Raw genomic sequence first — 18074 nt, forward strand, 5'->3', positions numbered from 1 at the left:
TAAACAGCCCGTTAATACAGTGTTTGTGATATGATTTTTCTTTTGAAGATTCTAATTCTAATCTCAACATCTGATAAACACAGCCACAAGTATACTGACACCAGCTTTACCCTGCACATGCCTCCAAAGAAGTCTGTTCTAAATAAAGTGTTGCTGGGCTACATTTAGTCATGTATACTGCAACATGCAACTTCTACACTACAAGGTCTAATTAATTCTGGGAAAGACTCGACACCCTGCCATGTTGTCAACCTCAGCTCTGTAGGGTCAAACAAGGATGTCCCTGGTCACCTTTTTATTTCTCTTTGAACTGTTTTTCTGAAACTTTTGCTTCCACTTTTGTTTCCTATTTAAAACCCAGTTCCCTTTTCACATAATCTTTCTGTCTGCTGTTCCTTTTTCTCTTTATAACAGCCTCTGGTTCTTCTAGCACAAGAGTACATGATCTGGCTTGGAGGCCTGCAATTGAATCAGGCCCCACAGGTAACTGCATCTGTTACCCGATTTACTCCTCCCAACCATATCGCCAGAGTAGATGTTGGTATTGTACATTCCTGCAAACTGTGCAATTGTACATTTGTACCTTATTATGTAGCGGATACTTTGAAACTTTATGTTTCTTTACATTTCAACAATGATGTGGTTAATATGTGGCACCATCCTTGCTGGAAACATGGTAATGTCTCAGTAAAAACAACAGCTATTTGTGGCACTATCCTGGCAGGAAATATAGTGATGTTTTCGTAAACAGAAACAACTGTTCTCAGTGACACTATCCTGGCTGGAATTGCCGCGTTGTCTAGGTAAATAAAGAACAACTACTTTCCACTACTTCGTGACACTATTCTGGCTGGAATGGTTGTCTTGGTAAATAAAATAAAAAACAACTGTTCTTAGTGACACTATCCACGCTGGAAATGTGGTGATGTCTCGGTACAAGCAACTGCTTTTTCGTGGCACTATCCTAGCAGGATATGCGTCTATGTCTTGGTAAACAAAAACAGCAGTTGTGGAAACACAGCCGCTGGAAACACAGCAATGACTCGCTAAAACACAACCAGTTTTGTTGCTTGGTGGTTTGAATAGCAGTCTGCAGCTAGGCAGGTGTCTCACCTAGACGTCACGCCTAGATGTGATGCCATACTGCCACACCACGTCACTTCAGAAATGTTGATATGAAACATATGAAACTTAAAAAATGTAACGTATCTGTGGTTTGCAGAAATGTACAATGCATTTTTTCTCGTTTTTGGGCTGCTCCTAAACCTTCCTGTACACTACCCCCCTCACGATCCCCCGACACCCCCCAAACACACACACACACACACACAGACGCAAAAACACACACACACACACACACACACACACACACACACCACATTGCACAGTATTTGAAATTGTATTTTTTGAATTTGCTTAAGTAGCCTGTATATTTTTGATAAGATGAAAATAACATATCGGAGTACTCAGAAACCCACTCTTTTCATCTCATTCCTCTTCCTCTTTTCACTTCCTCTCCTCATGTGTTTCCTCATATCTGCTGCCAACTGTCACTTTCATCTGCACGTATTTATTCTGTTTTTTTTCTGCTCCTATCTTCTTCATTTATTCTTTCCTTTCAATCCTTGATTTAATCTCTCTATCCCCAACCTTTCTTTTCACCCTGTCTTTCCATTCTACTCATCTCTTATCTCTCACCCAGTAACCTCAGAGATGGATTGGAAAACGTCCTCTGGCATTTCCTCCACCATCTCGGTTCCATCTCGTCCTCCTCTGCCCGAACCCCCAGACCCCTCTGTTCCATCCTTTTTACGCACACGACCACCAAGCACTGCCCAGCAGGCTCGGCCCTCCCCCTATGCCTACTCACTGCCAGCCTTTACAATTGCTCACCCTCCTGCACTTCCCAAAATCTTCCAGCCCGCTGCCGGATCAGGTATACGTCAACAGATACTCCTTATCCTGTGTCGATTATTTTGGTTGATCATTTTTTAGTAAATTGTCTAATTGTGTAATTCTCCTATTGTGACTTAAGTTTAAAAATAGAAAAAAATTCTATCTATCTATCTTCTTACTACAGGAGCAATTCCTAAATTCATGGTTATGTCCTATCCTGTCTAAGACCTCTTATCTTATCTTATGTTATGTTATCTTATCTTATCTTATCTTAACTTAACTTAACTTAACTTAACTGAACTTAAGAAATCCTAACTATAACCTCACTTCCCTATAGTGATAGACCCAGCTTAGATGTCAAGCAAACGACTTTAAACATGATGTTTATTGTAGACTTAAAACTGAAAGATACAAACAAATGCAGTTCTGTTGTAACGGGCTGGTGCTGTAGTTGAGCATGTAGTAGGTCTGCTGTAGTTTGCTTTTAGGCTTTAGACTTTGACCTGCCTTAAGCCCAGTTCAGACCAAGATTTGCGGTGCACAGGCAACTACTTGCAATGTGCGGTTCTGCAACATTCTAATAACGTGCCGGTTCACACCAATGCGACTAGATGAGACAATGCATCATCTCATCTTGATCAGCGGACTTCACTACAAGCTGATTGGCTTAGACGCAGGCGATGTGCTTTACATTCTAAAAAACAGCCGCCGGTAATTCACACACCACTGCAACTGCGAATCATTGGTCTGAACTGGGCTTTGAAATCAGTCTGACTGTACCAGTTTTAGATTTTTTAATAATATCCATAGCCAAGGCATTATGTTATCAGGTTGTCCGTCCATTTGTTTGTCGGTATGTACATACGTATGTCTGTATGTATGTCCATCCATCCCATTCTTGTGAATGAAATATTTCAGGAAAGCCTTAAGGGAATTTACTTCAAATATGGCACAAACATCCAATTGGACTAAAGAATGAATCGATTAGATTTTGGTGGTTAAAGGTCACTGTGACCTCACAAAACATGTTTTGGGCTATAACTCAAGGACTTGTACACTAATTATGACAAAATTTTGCACAAATATCACACAGGATTAAATCTTGGAGTGAAGTGAAAAGATCAAAGGTCAACTTCACTGTCAGCAAAAACACTTTTCTGGCCATTACTCAACACCATATCTCAGCAACAGAAGGGGGGGAGATTTGTTCAGATACTGAATTGGTGACACTAATCTTGGGTGTCCATCTTGAAACTGTGCTGACTGTATAGATCTTTTGTGCAGCTTCAGTGAAGATAAGTGTAAAGCATCCATGTTTTAGAATTTGTAGTTTCTTCGCAGCAACATTCATATTTGAAGCATTGTCAACTGTCATGACTACATGAGTCTGGACAGACAGGGATGTAAACTGCAACTTGACTGGCTGGCAGAGGCTTACAACCACGAGGCAGTAATTCTAGTTACTGTTAGACCTAGGTTCTTGAGATTAAGTAAAGAGAGCAAGCCCATTATTTTAAACATGTGATCTGGAGTTATGTAATATGACATACATTTTTAATTGATCTGTGGCACCTCCTGCTGTGCTGGTAAGTCAGTATGCCCTTCTTTTGAATCTTTGAGCCTTACACAGGCCTATAATCCTTTTCTCCATTAGTATCAGTTTGAAATTTTCTCTTCCATTTGCACAGCCACAGTCTGCTGTCACAGTAAATTTGTGGCTTTTGGCTTTTCTCCATCCTCATCCAGACAGGACTGTTGCCAGGCCAGTGAAGTCAAGCTGAATAGATTGCTCTGTTATGCTCTAATCTGTGTTGAAAAGGAAAGTGGTTTGCAAAGGAAAGCTTCTCTACATCGTAGTTATACGGTACAGCAGTGAGTGATATTCTGTCAGTGTTAGACTGATGTCAATTTGAAGATTGATATGAATGATGTATGTATGGTATGTAGACTAAGTACCAGGCTTCATCCTTTAATCTTGTCATTTATTTCCACTGCCTGTTACCTTCCCATGAAGCAAAAGGTGCAGACAACCTTGCACTGAAGTCAGTTTAAAATGACTGTGTAAGCCCCTGATCACTCAGAAAGCGTTTTGCAGGTTGCAAAACCTGAGGTGCACCATACTGCCCCCTTTTTTTTTTTATCTTTGGAAAAAATGCCAAAAAACACTTGTTACGCCTTTTTATTGTTGCCAAGCAACCACCCCATCACCTCCTTACCCTAACCTTCCTGTGTAATTAATCTACCGTTTATTTATTTATTTCACAGTAATTAGTTACTAGAATGGACAGGCAGAGGGACTTGCTGTAACTCTGGTTGAGGGTGAGAGGCTGTTTGCAAATAGTTTGTTGGGCACAGGGAAATGGAGATCTGTGTGGGTACATGAGGCCATGATAAAGAGGGTGGATCACATCCAGGAGCTTCGCCTCGATGATGGCCATTTCCAGGCATGTTTCAGGATGACGTGAGGGCAGTTTGACAACCTGCTGTCTGTGGTCGAGCTTAGCATAACAAATATAAATACTAACTACAGGGAGTCCATTAGTCCTGCTGAGCGACTGAGCACCACCAGTTTCTCCTCCATTTTTTTTACCAACTGTAAACTTGTTGTCGTGACCACCACAGAAGGCCCACCTCTCAAATCATTCAACTGGACAATGGGAAAAAAGCAGAGATGACATAGGGCGCTTTTCTGCACTGAGTCAAGTTTGAAGTTGAGTTCAGAGCGCTCCAGCAAAAACACCAGGCGCCTAGAGCACAGAAACATGAGGCATGTAGCAACGCAAAAACAGCGAGCAAAAGGCTCCATCCACATTAAAAATAATTACAAAGAGCCGCCTCAAGCTGCTAAAATGCTTTCTGTGTGACCGGGGCCTAAGATGACGATAATATGGTGAACTACTGTATAAGGCTTTAAGTATTATTTAAGTTATTATTGGAGGGTTTAAGCCCATTAGGCTTACGTGCAGGTTTTTTAAGTCTTGTTAATTCTTATTTCCTTATATGCCCATCTGCCTGTTCTGTTCAGTTTTGTTAGCTGAATGGTTTTACTCCGGATGTAGACATCTAAACTGTTTCTTGTTTCCCAAGAAATATAATAACAGGAAAAACTAGTTACATTCTAGGTGTAAACCAAAGGGGCTGACATTTACAAAAAATACATATCCCTATTAGAAATATCAGTTCCTTATGTAAGTACTTTATGGATGCAATTCTCAGAGTCAGCAGGGGTGCAAAACTCAGCAGCACAATGGTAACTTTCTTTTGGCCCACCAAATGTATCTATTGTAGGCCTTAACCATCACAACAAGATGTCTGCCACCAGCTTTACATGGAAATACTTAAACGATTGAACATGAAGATGCAAAGTGTTTGCTTAAAATGCAGTTTGCTGGGACACCTGGAATCTCAGTATGATAAAATTCCAAGTGAAAGCCCACCAAAGGGTACAAGAACATTGGATTCATACTTTTTATCGAAGGCACTTACCTGGGTGAAATACTGGCAGAGATGGTAGCTTATGATAGATTTACACTCAACAGAATGGCAAGATGTTCTAATGTTTGTTAACATATATGGCATTACTTTGCCTTAATAATTATCAGTAACACCAAATAACATACTGAAGTCATCAGTTTGGGAATGCATTGGTTTATGCATAACTCTCCTTGTTGCATTTACTGCTGCTTGAAATATGACATATGTGTTTTGACTTTAGCTGAAGTTATACCTTAAAAACAAGTCAGTTTTTGGGATTCCTAGTTTTGTGTAATTCTACTCTTGGGAAAAAAAGGTAAAACTAAGTATTTTTAGTTTTACTTACCATTTTTTCTGCTTTTGGTTTGTCTTCCTGCTCTCCCCTTTCCTCTTTCCTCTTCTGCCATGTCCTGTATCGATCTTTTCCTCTCAGCTCCTCGAAGGCCCCATAGCTTCCACAGTGACTCCTCTCCAGCTGAGGGCTTGGAGGCTTTCTCTACCTTCACCCCTTCTAAAGCAGTCTCCACCTCTTTTCTCTCTTCTACACCCTCTGATCCATCTCTCCATCATCCTGCTTTCTCTGATACCTCACAGACAGGTATTACATAATTCAGTTCAAAAACAGTAATTGGTTTCTAATTGACACAAGGTTTTCACAGACCCTTAAAAGCAATGTTTGCATGATATCCAACAAATTTTCTCCCCATGAATGACATTATGTTCTTAACGTACAGCTACTTAATGCAAAATTGCGGAGATTAGGTTTAGGCAACCAAGTTGCTGTTGTTAGGTTTACAAAAAGAAATACAGTGAGGATGTACCTTAAAATGACCCAAAGTTCACATGGAATCGAGCACCTGACTCCAGGGTTAAGTTCCGGGCGAAAGTCTGCTTTTTTGTGACCCATCCACCACCCAAACCTGCCTCTTTATAAGTGCTCTGGATAGTTTACAGCCATCAGCGCATTGGTCACGTGATCACAGCCTTTCAAAATACGAGGGTTATGTACAACTTTGGGTGCACTACTTTTTGTAGGAAAACATTTGAAAAATTTGTGAGAACTGAAAAAGGCATTGAATTTATTAACCTAAAAATAAGGCTTAATTGCTGTTAAATTTTCTTAACTCAATCTTTCAAAAGTCTTAATACATGCCAAGACATGGAAAGTAGGATGTTATGAATCTTTTTTTCTGTCATTGCATTGTAAAATCTCAGAATAACTGGTAACATCTTATCTTTTTTGAATAATTTACCTAATGCCTCTTGCATTAACGCCATGCAGATCAGGACAGCAGATCCACTGTCTGCTTGCTAGCTGTCACTGAACCTAAATTCAACGAAACTGGCTATTTAACCAAGATTTTGTGGCATGGCTAAAACTGGTTCATACAATGCGCGGTGTATTCCATGCAAAAAGTTTGTCAACCTCAGTATGATGGCAATCAGTGCAGTCGATTCCCACATGCAGAGGGAGAAACACAAAATCCCCCAAGAAAACTCGCCAACGAGCGACAGGTATTTCCCAGCTCTATTTTATTCTCATCCCTGCCACACCTTTAGCTCCATCTCTAACAGTTGCACAAGGGTCAGCAGCCACAGATCTCAGGGCAACTTTCAAGTGTATGCCCACACAAAAAGCACTGTGGTGTTCGAACACAGTGACAAAACTCCAATCATTCAAGCCAAATGAGTCAAGTCAAATATTCCTTCAAAACAAGTATGTTCACATTTTTTCCCTTTAATTTTGTTCATTGTAATATTGGTCTTTAAATTTCATTCCATTTGCATTAAAACGTATTTAAAAAGCCTTAAATTTAGCTAACCTCAAGCTGTGGGAACCCTGTGACAAAACTATCCAAAATATAATATGGTGCTGTTTATTGGTGTTGATTTACTTTAAGGGCTTAATGCTGCACCCACATTGAATAGAAAAGACAGACATGAACTCCTACTTCTTAAAAATATCTTTAGAAAGCATTAAAGGGATAGTTCATATTTTTTGAAGTGGGGTTGTTATGTGTACTTTATCAATAGACAGTATATTACATACAGTAGATGTCAGTCGGCACGCCCCCAGTTTAGAAAAGCAGGCTGGAGCCCGACAAAGAGGCTAAGCAATCTACTGCTGTGGAGGAGTCAGCATCAAAACATATTTTAGCCACCTAAAAAAGTCCCACCTAAAAATATTGCTAAAAGAACTGTTTTTCCTAATAGAGTAGTAGAGTCTAACAGTAAGGACAAAGCAGTGAAAATACTATATATATAGCATTCACTTAAACTGACACTGTTTTTTTTCCTTAGTTGTTAAAATGTGTTTTGTTGTTGACCCCTTCACAGCAGCAGATTGCTGAGCTTCTATGTCAGATTCCAGCGTGCTTCTCCAAACGGGGGGCATGCTGACTGAAATCTACTATAGATAATACTCAATCCCGTTTCAAAAATCTGAACTATCCCTTTAAAGAAAGCACCTTTCGTCTTGTTTTTGTTATTTGGCCACGTCCAGGACTGCGGTTGCAGCAGTTTTCATTAAAGCTGGGGAAATCGACGGTCACCATATATTATTTTACATGTATATAGCCTGTTGAAATTGCACTTTTTCAAATCACAATATGGATGCAGCATTAGTCTTAGCATACTTTTGCTCTGCCATTTTTCATCACTACCCTCTTTTTCTTTTCTTTTATTCTTTCTGTCGTCATCTGTCAGCCTGTCCCAGTGCGTGGAGACCACAGAATTTTCCGTCTTTTTCTTCTGTGTCCTCCTCTTCCTCCTCATCCTCAGCTCCTGTCAGCTCCTTCCCTTCTATTCCTCCACCACCTCCTGCTTCCAGACAGCCCAAAGCCCGTCTCACCTCTGTGGGTGAGACAGGCTCTGCCCTCACCAGGCCCACCAGCCTGCCGTCTGCCCCTGAGACAGGTACAGGGACAGTTCCTGTCAGAGGCTTTCAGTTTCTACACCTGTTACTGTGCCTTTACTTGTGTTTATCCCCCCATCTTCCCCTGTTCTTTTCCCCTTCTCCTTATTTATTCCAGCTTCCTGGCAGAGTGAATGGAGGCCTCCTAAATCTCAGGCCCCTCTAGCACAGCCTGCCCTCTCTCCTAAGTTTCTGCATCCCTCTGCCAATGATCCTGGACAGCCTGCAGTACTGCAGAGACAGCAGACAGAGACGCCATGTAAAGCTGCTCTACCTTTAACCCAACTCAAGCCTGATATCCTCCTGTTATTCAGCCTCAGCCTCCATGCTGCACTCATGTGTCCTTTCATTCATGTTCTCTGTTTTTATCTAAACCCAGAGCCTCCTCTGCTGTGCTAACGTCTCATTTGCTAATATGCTGCTTTGATTCCTCCGCACTGATTCAGCATTCACATGAGTTTAGATGGACTATGCCCATGCATAGTTTAAAATGTCAAGACATTACTTAAAGACTCAGACTGATTCAGGTTTTCTCACATGCTGTATGTAATCCACTGCTGGATATTCATGCTCTGAGCAGTTGGTGTGAATAACACATTTTATATACAGATCCTACATGAGAACAATCTCCTTGACAAATTAAAGGGTAAATATAGGGTGATATTCTGTACCCTTCTTCTTGTCAACAAATCTCATGTGCAGAGCCACAACAACAATGCATTGACCTACTAACAAGTATTGTGTGTGACTATCAAAGCCTGATATGTCCCCTTCCTCTGTGCCACAGAGCTCCTTTGTTGTCTAGTAACTGTTAAAAACACGTCAGTGAGCTACACTGTTGTACTGGGTTACATGCTCTCTCATTATTACGAACACACAGTGTAGTTCATTCTGACTCAATCCCACATACAATGTCCTGCTGCTACAAATACTCACTACAACACCTGAAAATAGTCCCCAACAATTGCATAATTTCCTCCCGTTATTGCAATTATCGTTATTTTTTTTAAATACAGTGTCCAGCCATTGTAGGAAATTATTTAGCATTATTAAAAATGAAACTATTTATTTATTTTATCTGTTTTTAAAGATTTATATCTTCAGTAGGAACCAACATAAGTTGCTTTTACATACATCATGTGAAAAAATGAGTGCCCCAGCAACATATTTTCTTTCTATGTTAATGCACTGTCAGATATTATAAAACAGGCAGCAGAATTCCCTGTCTAATAAATTAAGTAATTGATGAGAATGTGTTTGTGGACACACTGTAAGAAGCGGGAAGGGCATTGTCGCTTTTTTGTAATGGTTTTGTCATGTCTGCATAAGTCTGCAAGGAACAACAACGGCCAAGTTCAGTATTTTTCTTTTTTTAAATTGGGCTCTATTTTCTCATGTTTTGTGTCTAAGTGACTAATGGGAAGAACAATTTTTGAAATTGGTCCAGTACTGAGCAAGAGCACTGCAGCAGGCAACAACAAAACAGGCTGTAATTTAACCACAAGGGGCAATTGTGCACTGTTAATGTACATTCACTCAAAGTGCTTGTTTTTGCCACTGATAGCCTCAGATTAGTATTATGAGTGTTTGACAACATTATTGAAAGGATGTTGACAGAGGTAGACCTTTTTGATAAGATCTTTTTTGTTTAACTAGAAACAGCCCTGAAATCGCTATCACTATACCCACCAGATTTCTTTTAAAGAAACAGTAATTTTAGCGTGTATACAGCCAGTATATTTTCACATCGTAATGGATGATTTAGGGGTTTATTTTACTCAAACCAAAGTCGATGATATTTGATTCAGTGGAAAGACAAACCAAGACGGCTTTTATGAGTTTTATTTTGCTCCTGTCGACTTTCAATGAAGTTTGTTTTACGATGATAAAATTGCTGTTTATTTAAATGGAATTTGGTGGATCTGGCATAAGTGAATTAGGTCTGTTTTTGATTAAACAAAAGGACCTTACACTTTAACAAAAAGGTCTATCTCTATAGGGGTCCTTTCCATAATGTTGTCAGACACTTAAAGAATAAAAGAAGAATAACAATCTGAACCTGTCAGTGGCAAAACCAACCAATGGATGTAAATTGATGGTGCGAACAAAAATATGGGAAATAGGGTCCAGGTTGAAAAATGTACCCTTTAATGTTACAGACTTCTATCTCCAAATGACACAAAAGCATTACTTGTACACACTGGTTCCCAACCTGGGGGTCCCGAACCCCACTATTGGGTTGCCAAAGGCCTTCATGATTTTAAGGGGTGTAAAAAAATGTTTTAAAAGATATAAACATTAGGCCTTTATCTCAGCATTTCATTCATTTCCATGATGTAAACTAAATGAAATTGTTATTTTTGAAGTCCAGATTATTCAAGGTCTAAACTTAAAAATTACACAGTTATAACAACCAAAGAGATGATAGAATGATGGCCGAGCCTCAGGGATGTATGATTGTTAAAGTTAAAAAAAGTTAAGAAAGCAATGTCACATACTCCATGTCTTGACAAGAGCTTAAGAAAACTTATAATGCTAGCCTTTCAAATGATAATTAAGTTATTACAGCGGCTAAACAAATCTTGTTTTTGCCCTCTCTGTATAATTAACCTGTGGCAGCCTTCACATTAATATGACAGCGTTCAATTCAGACCTCGGCGTTGGGGTTGTTACAGAAATGTTACTGGGTCTGATCTACTGTGACTTCAATTGTGACTGCTACAGAAAAAGTGAATTATGCAAACATGAAAACAACATGTAAAATTGCCAGCATGATTAAGCGGGTTCATGTTTGAAAAGGGTGTACAGAAATAATCTTTTCACTTCCTGGGCCCAAACTGTGTCCATCCCATTCTTATATGATGTTTTTTGCCTCTGGTTCCTCTTATGCTGCTTCTGTTGGTCCTTTTCCAAGTACTGCACTACCTGCTCTCTCTGTCATCTCTCTGTTAGTGACTGCTACAAGAACTAACACTGGAAAAAATGACTGCTGAACTGATTTTGGAAAGCACACTTTAGTTATGTGTCACTGATATTCCGCCTTCCTTTCCCTCCACTCTACCCTCTTTCTTCTCCTCCTTCCCATCATCCCTCTGCCCTATTCTGCTTCCTCCCTGTCAGCTTCATTCTCTCTGCCCACTGGTCAGTCTATGGAGCAGAAAGCCCAGGGAGGGGCTGGATTTGTTCCTTCCTTGAGACCCCAGGTCACCCCTGCGATAGAGTCTTCTTTAAGTCCTCCCTTTGCTCCTGTGCTCTTTGGGCCTCCTTCCTCTCAGCCTCATATAGCCCAAACTGCCATAACCTCACACAGTGACCAAGATGCAGGTACAGAATCAGAAAGGAGCAATGATCCACATTGTTCCTACTTGATTAGAATTAGCACTGAGTGACTCAATCCCATCACTATACAAGCACATGTCTCCCCCTTCTGGTTGTTTGCATTAAAGCAGCTAAACACTTGATTCTACACAGGTAAAAAGTCACTCTGTTTATACTGTGCTGGTGTAGTGGCATATGAACATCATCTTTCAGCTTATTATATGTGATCTCTTCTATGCTTTTCTTTTGTTTTAGAGTTCAAAAGACAGTTGAGTACGCTGAGTGAAGAGGACAACCAGTGTACAACACCTACAAGTGAGTGTGGACACAAAATGCAGTGCAGAATAATAAGTGACACCTATATGCGTTGAATACATGGCTAACTTTATATAATTATATGTTGTTCAGGCCCTGATCCCAGAGCGCCAGCCAGCTGGAGGCCAGAGCTGTCCAGGGCCTCAGAACGGAAAAGAGATGCACATTTTGGAATCGAGGTTGTTAAGGCAACAGCAGGGTGAGTAAATAGAAAAGGCTGCCTTTAATCAGGTTTGGTGTTTCTTAATAAATGGTGTGGTTGGCATGGCTGTAAAGGAATAGTCCACCCTCAGGTACTCCAACACTGTTAATGACATCAATTTGTGGCATCAGATGGATTAAAAGAGCAGTTTTCTCATAGTGGAGCTGCCATGAGCAAACTCAATTCACTGATGAAGATCATGTCATCGGGTTGAAAGGACTCAAAAAAGTAGGAGGACCTTGATTTGGTATTGTTTTGTTAAAAGTTCTTATTTATTTACAAAGTATTTTTCAAAATAAAAGGAAGAAAGTGCTCAATGAAAATATTTAAGCATGAAAGATCTAACAGGCAGAATAGTGACAAACACCAGAGCAACAAAATGGAGTTGATAAAACAGAAACAAGATCAACAATAGACAAAATGATCACCTAAGAAAAGGGATTCTGTGAATCTTGCGAAGGTTTTTGAAAAAGACAGCTGATCTGGAAAATGTATCCAAAGTTAAGGGGAGAAGCCAATATTTTGTCTCTCTTTATTTTAAGCCAACATCTGGGAATAACCAGGAGACACGGGGTAGCTCACCTGAGGGATTATTAGTTCTTATAAGTACATGAGGACCCAATTTAATCTTTGGAAAAAGCCTGATTGCATAAGATTCTTGATATGAAATGAAACATCCAGAGAAGAATTAAATGTGACAGCTAAATTCTAGAGTGTATAGAGAATATTCTAAAGTGTACATCTTAATATTTTAGTTTAAAGTTAAAGTTCAACTTTGTTATTTTTCATCCTGGACCCCATTTTCCCATGTTTTTGTGTCAGAGTAACTAATGTGAACAACTTTTGAAATTGGTCCTTTATTGAGCGACAGTGCTGCAGCTACATAGCAGTACAGTAATTTTAGCGTGTATAGAGCCAGCGTATTTTCGAACCTTACTAGGTGAATTAAGGGTGAATTAAGGGTTTATTTCAACCCAACCAGAGCTGGTGATTCTTGGAACAGTTAAAAGATGAACTAAAATGGCTTTTATGATTTTTTTTTTTTTCATTTCTCTCAACTTTGAATGAAGTGTGTTTTATGATGTTAAGATTACTGTTTATTTAAATGGAGTCTGGTGTGTTTGAGGATGGTGATTTTAAGACTGTTTCTGTTTAAAAAAGGATCTTACTCTTTAACAGGTCTATCTCAGTACGGATCCCTTCCATAATGTTTGTAGATACTAATAACAATCTGAGCCTGTCAGTGGCAAACACAAACACTTTAAGTGGTGCACAATTGCCCACAGGGATTACATTGTAACCTGTTTCACTGTGACTAGCTGCAGCGCTCTCACTCAAAAATGGACCAATTTCAAAAACTGTTGTTTCCATTTGTCACTTAGACACAAAAATGTAGGAAGATAGGGCCCAGGTTGAAAAATACAGAAGTTAAAGACAGACTGCTGCTCGGTCTTTTGAGCACTCTCAGGGCCAATAATAAGGGCCTCCGTTTAGTTTGAACTCATAGAGTCCAGGCAGGGGTTTAGGCTATTTGAACTGCTGAGATCATAGACTGTATGTAAAGATGGACGACATGTCTCCGCTTACCCCCACTGTACAGAGGTGAAGACGGATTATCCCGGATATGGCTACTGCCATCTTGCTGTGGTGGACATAATTCGAAGTCAGAGTCTACAGTACAGTAGCGATCTCCATGACATCAATTTTCCCGCCCATACTCCCGTGCGACCAATCTTGAGCAGTGCCACTTAAAGCAAGTCCACCGATTGGCTCACTTAGTTGTCAATCATGTTGTAAACTCCCTGTTTTCTAGCATTAAATAACTAATTCAAACCAAACTTATCAGAAAAAACAAATACTTGAACGTACACCAGAGTGATAAAAACTACCTTAAAGCCGCTACAAGGAACTTTTAACTGGATATACAAAAGTCTCTCGTTTCTGCTGATGTCTGTGCGTGACCTACAACAGCAAATGAGACCATCGGTGTGAAGATAAGCTATTTCTATATAGTGTATATCCATACCTTTAGGAAACTGTGTCCAGGTCCGCCGCAGGTCGCTTCCAGGACGAAGCGATTTACAGCACTCAGACAGCACACTTCATCTTACCTAGCTGCTTACATTTAGTTACCCTTACAAATAGTCGTTATTCCTCCTCCTCGACCCGACGTCCGCGGGGAGTTAAAATAGCAGCAATCATCGGGTAAAAGTTCTGTCAAAGCACTGGACTCACCAACAGTCAGCCACGTCTCATAGAGAAAATCTAATCGTCGGGAAGTCAGGAAATCCTTCAGGATAAACGTTTTGTTCGCTAGTGATCTGGCATTTACCAGCCCAATCCTGGCAGGAGCCAGTGGGTCCATGGCATTAGCTGTCCGGGGAGCCACACACAGAGGCCGCAGGTTGCGCAGATTCACCCCGCGCCAGCGGGGATGAGGAGAGCAGGGGCCGCAGGGCTGGAACACCTCATCCAGGCCGACGACAGGTACCAGCCAGGCGTCGACAGGGTCCAGCGAGTGCCGAGAAATAAAGAGGCGAGGCACCGCTCCATACTCAGTCCAAGAAGGCGTGGAAGTGCTTGCCAAACAGGCCTTAAGCCTTACCAGCTGACCGCTGCGTTTAACCCGGCGGCAGTGGCGCTTATGCCGGAGAGGTGGAGCTGGGGCGCAGCAGAGGTGAGCCGGGATCCGCGATAGGAGCGGGGGCAAAGTTTTCCCGTCTTGTTGTTTCATTCATCCCCAAAACAAACACATGCGCAAGCCAGGTAAGCGTCTTTACGACAATACGCGCTAGAGCTCATGGGAAATGTAGGCTTCATTCCGGCAAAACACTACCGCTTTTGTCCACAGGGTCGCCAAAATCAACTCAAAATGAAAGTTCCTTGTAGGGGCTTTAAATGACAAAAAACATCTTTGGGAAAAATTTCTTTGATGTGTACTTTGAGCTTTTAGTTTGGCCGATGTGCCATCCACTAACATGGAGAATGCAGGCTTTATGACCTATACTGCAACCAGCCACCAGGGGGCGATCAAAATGTTTCTGCTTCACTCACGGTGACTTGTCATGTCCATTTCTGCATACAGTCTATGGTTGAGATCACCAGATTGACAGCACAGGTGAAAACTGTCTGTATAAAAGTGGAAGTATACATAAAGCTTCCGTCTGTGATTTTCTAGTACATGTTCAAGAGATATTTTCACCAGCCCCTGTGAACACTTGAGGGTGTAGTGTGAAATCATTTGGTTGCTGGTTCCACTGGTGTGTGTCCTTTCAGCTATGCACAACATTTATAAATTTCCATGTGTATACTTAATGACATGTGCAATGAACCTGTCCAAAAACCTGGAAATACAAAGGTCTTTGCTACTACATGAATTTAACAGTGTTAGAGCATTTAGGAGTAGATTTTTATATATATATATATATATATATAATTTCAATCAAACATTAATTGCGCTGCATGTATATATTACTAACAAGTTTTGCTGTACAATTATACATGGCAACATAATTTCCACAGTGCACATGATACTGTAGTCTGTTGTGTAGTCTGTTCCTTACTTACATTTGGCAACTGGAGTAAAATAGGTCTATATCTTTATTCAAAGTCAAAGAAGACACTGACTGATTATAAAGTGTGCTGAGAGATACAGTTTGTTTTTTTATTCAGACTTTTTAATTTAAACAGACATGGGTTTGTATTGCTGTGCTCTCCACTGACAGCAGTTATGGATAGTATTAAATGGTGGTTTGTGTGCTTCTAGTGTGTTGGAACAGGCAGCCTGCCGTATGTTTTATTCCTCTTTTTGCGGATTGCAGTATTACTGGGATGTCAGCAACAAGCTCTTTAAGCTCTCTGTCCATCAAAGAATACCTCTGAATCTAAGGCTAAGTAAGGTTGGGCTAAGAAGAAGTTAAAGTTGATTTATCCTAATTCATCCCAGTAACTGGAGGCAAATATATTCCAGGGCTTTGGTCAATACTAAAATTCAACACAGAATACTTTCTACAGGGAAGGGTTGTACCTGGAATTTCCCTGGCAGACCTGATTTTTCCCTCCAACAAATAAAAGATAGTGAGCCTGAGCAGACAGCAAATTCAATTCAATTCAATTCAATTCAATTTTATTTATAAAGCCCAATATCACAAATCACAATTTGCCTCACAGGGCTTTACAGCATACGACATCCCTCTGTCCTTAAGACCCTCACAGCGGATAAGGAAAAACTCCCCAAAAAAAAACCCTTTAACGGGGAAAAAAACCGGTAGAAACCTCAGGAAGAGCAACTGAGGAGGGATCCCTCTTCCAGGACGGACAGACGTGCAATAGATGTCGTACAGAACAGATCAACATAATAAATTAACAGTAATCCATATGACACAATGAGACAGAGAGAGAGAGAGAGAGAGAGAGAGAGAGAGAGAGAGAGAGATGCAGGTAATGACAGTAGCTTACAACAACATTAATGAAAGTAATAATATTATAGTTATAGTTCTGGCTACTGTGGTACAATATGTTGAAAGTATGTATTAATATCTGACAGTATACTTGTGTGACAATAGTCATATGTGTATAATAACAGTAGAAGTATGACTAATGACTAATGATGGCAGCAGCAGCAGGAGGCATCTGGCAGGACCACGGCAGCAGCACAACCACACACGTCACGCTGTCCAGGCACCGCTGTGATATGAGTTAATCTGAGAGACAGTGGAGCACAAAGGCTCCTGAGAAGAAGCCGAGTTAGTGACATCCAGAATGGCCGAGTTAGCAAGATGCAGTAATAGGATGAGAGTGAGAGAGAGAGAGAGCGAGAGAGAGAGAGAGAGAGAGAGAGAGGGAGCCCGGTGTATTATAGGGGGTCCTCCGGCAGACTAGGCCTAAGTCAGCCTAACTAGGGGCTGGTACAGGGCAAGCCTGAGCCAGCCCTAACTATAAGCTTTATCAAAGAGGAAAGTCTTAAGTCTAGTCTTAAATGTGGAGACGGTGTCTGCCTCCCGGACCGTAACAGGAAGATGATTCCACAGGAGAGGAGCCTGATAGCTGAAGGCTCTGGCTCCTGATCTGCTTTTGGAGACTTTAGGGACCACGAGTAACCCTGCGTTCTCAGAGCGCAGTGTTCTGGTGGGATAATATGGCACTATGAGCTCTCTAAGATATGACGGAGCTTGACCATTTAGAGCTTTATAAGTTAACAGTAGGATTTTAAATTCAATTCTGGATTTTACAGGGAGCCAGTGCAGAGAAGCTAAAACAGGAGAAATATGATCTCGTTTCTTAGTTCCTGTTAGTACACGAGCTGCTGCATTCTGAATTAGCTGGAGAGTTTTTAAGGACTTACTAGAGCTACCTGATAATAGAGAGTTACAGTAATCCAGCCTTGAGGTAACAAAAGCGTGGACCAATTTTTCTGCATCTTTTCGGGTCAGGATAGGCCTAATTTTCGCAATATTACGCAGATGAAAAAATGCAGTCCGTGAGGTTTGCTTTAAATGAGAATTAAAAGACAAATCTTGATCAAATATTACTCCGAGGTTTCTTACGGTAGTGCTAGAGGCCAGAGCAATGCCATCTGGAGAAACTATGTCATCAGATAAAGAGTCTCTGAGTTGTTTGGGGCCAAGAACAATAACTTCAGTTTTGTCTGAATTTAACATCAGGAAATTGGTGCTCATCCAATTTTTTATGTCTTTAAGGCAGTTATGGAGTTTAGTTAATTGATTACTTTCTTCTGGCTTCATCGATAAATACAACTGTGTATCATCCGCATAACAATGGAAATTTATAGAGTGATTTCTAATGATGTTACCTAAAGGAAGCATATATAGAGTAAATAGGATTGGTCCGAGCACAGAACCTTGCGGAACTCCAAAACAAACTTTGGTACGTAAGGATGATTCATTACAAACGTCAACAAATTGAAAACGATCAGATAAATAAGATTTAAACCAG

The 18074-nt window shown here is 40.6% G+C and overlaps 1 protein-coding gene across 17 annotated transcripts in view; it reads left to right on the top strand.

The window, feature by feature from the left end:
- Positions 1–18074, top strand: part of ehbp1l1a (EH domain binding protein 1-like 1a) — a 66055-nt gene that overhangs the window by 15834 nt on the left and 32147 nt on the right. For 9 of the 17 annotated variants that reach the window (XM_033610054.2, XM_033610055.2, XM_033610056.2 and 6 more), the window contains exons 7-14: positions 415–483; positions 1703–1936; positions 5804–5968; positions 8077–8286; positions 8403–8543; positions 11405–11608; positions 11858–11917; positions 12011–12116. In XM_033610054.2, coding sequence (XP_033465945.2) covers positions 415–483; positions 1703–1936; positions 5804–5968; positions 8077–8286; positions 8403–8543; positions 11405–11608; positions 11858–11917; positions 12011–12116 — 1189 coding nt within the window. The remainder of the gene's footprint in view (positions 1–414; positions 484–1702; positions 1937–5803; positions 5969–8076; positions 8287–8402; positions 8544–11404; positions 11609–11857; positions 11918–12010; positions 12117–18074) is intronic. The other 8 variants (XM_033610058.2, XM_078164753.1, XM_033610059.2 and 5 more) reach the window with 7 other exon arrangements.

Source organism: Epinephelus lanceolatus, chromosome 22 (assembly GCF_041903045.1).
Source record: "Epinephelus lanceolatus isolate andai-2023 chromosome 22, ASM4190304v1, whole genome shotgun sequence".
NCBI classification, from domain to species: domain Eukaryota; kingdom Metazoa; phylum Chordata; class Actinopteri; order Perciformes; family Serranidae; genus Epinephelus; species Epinephelus lanceolatus.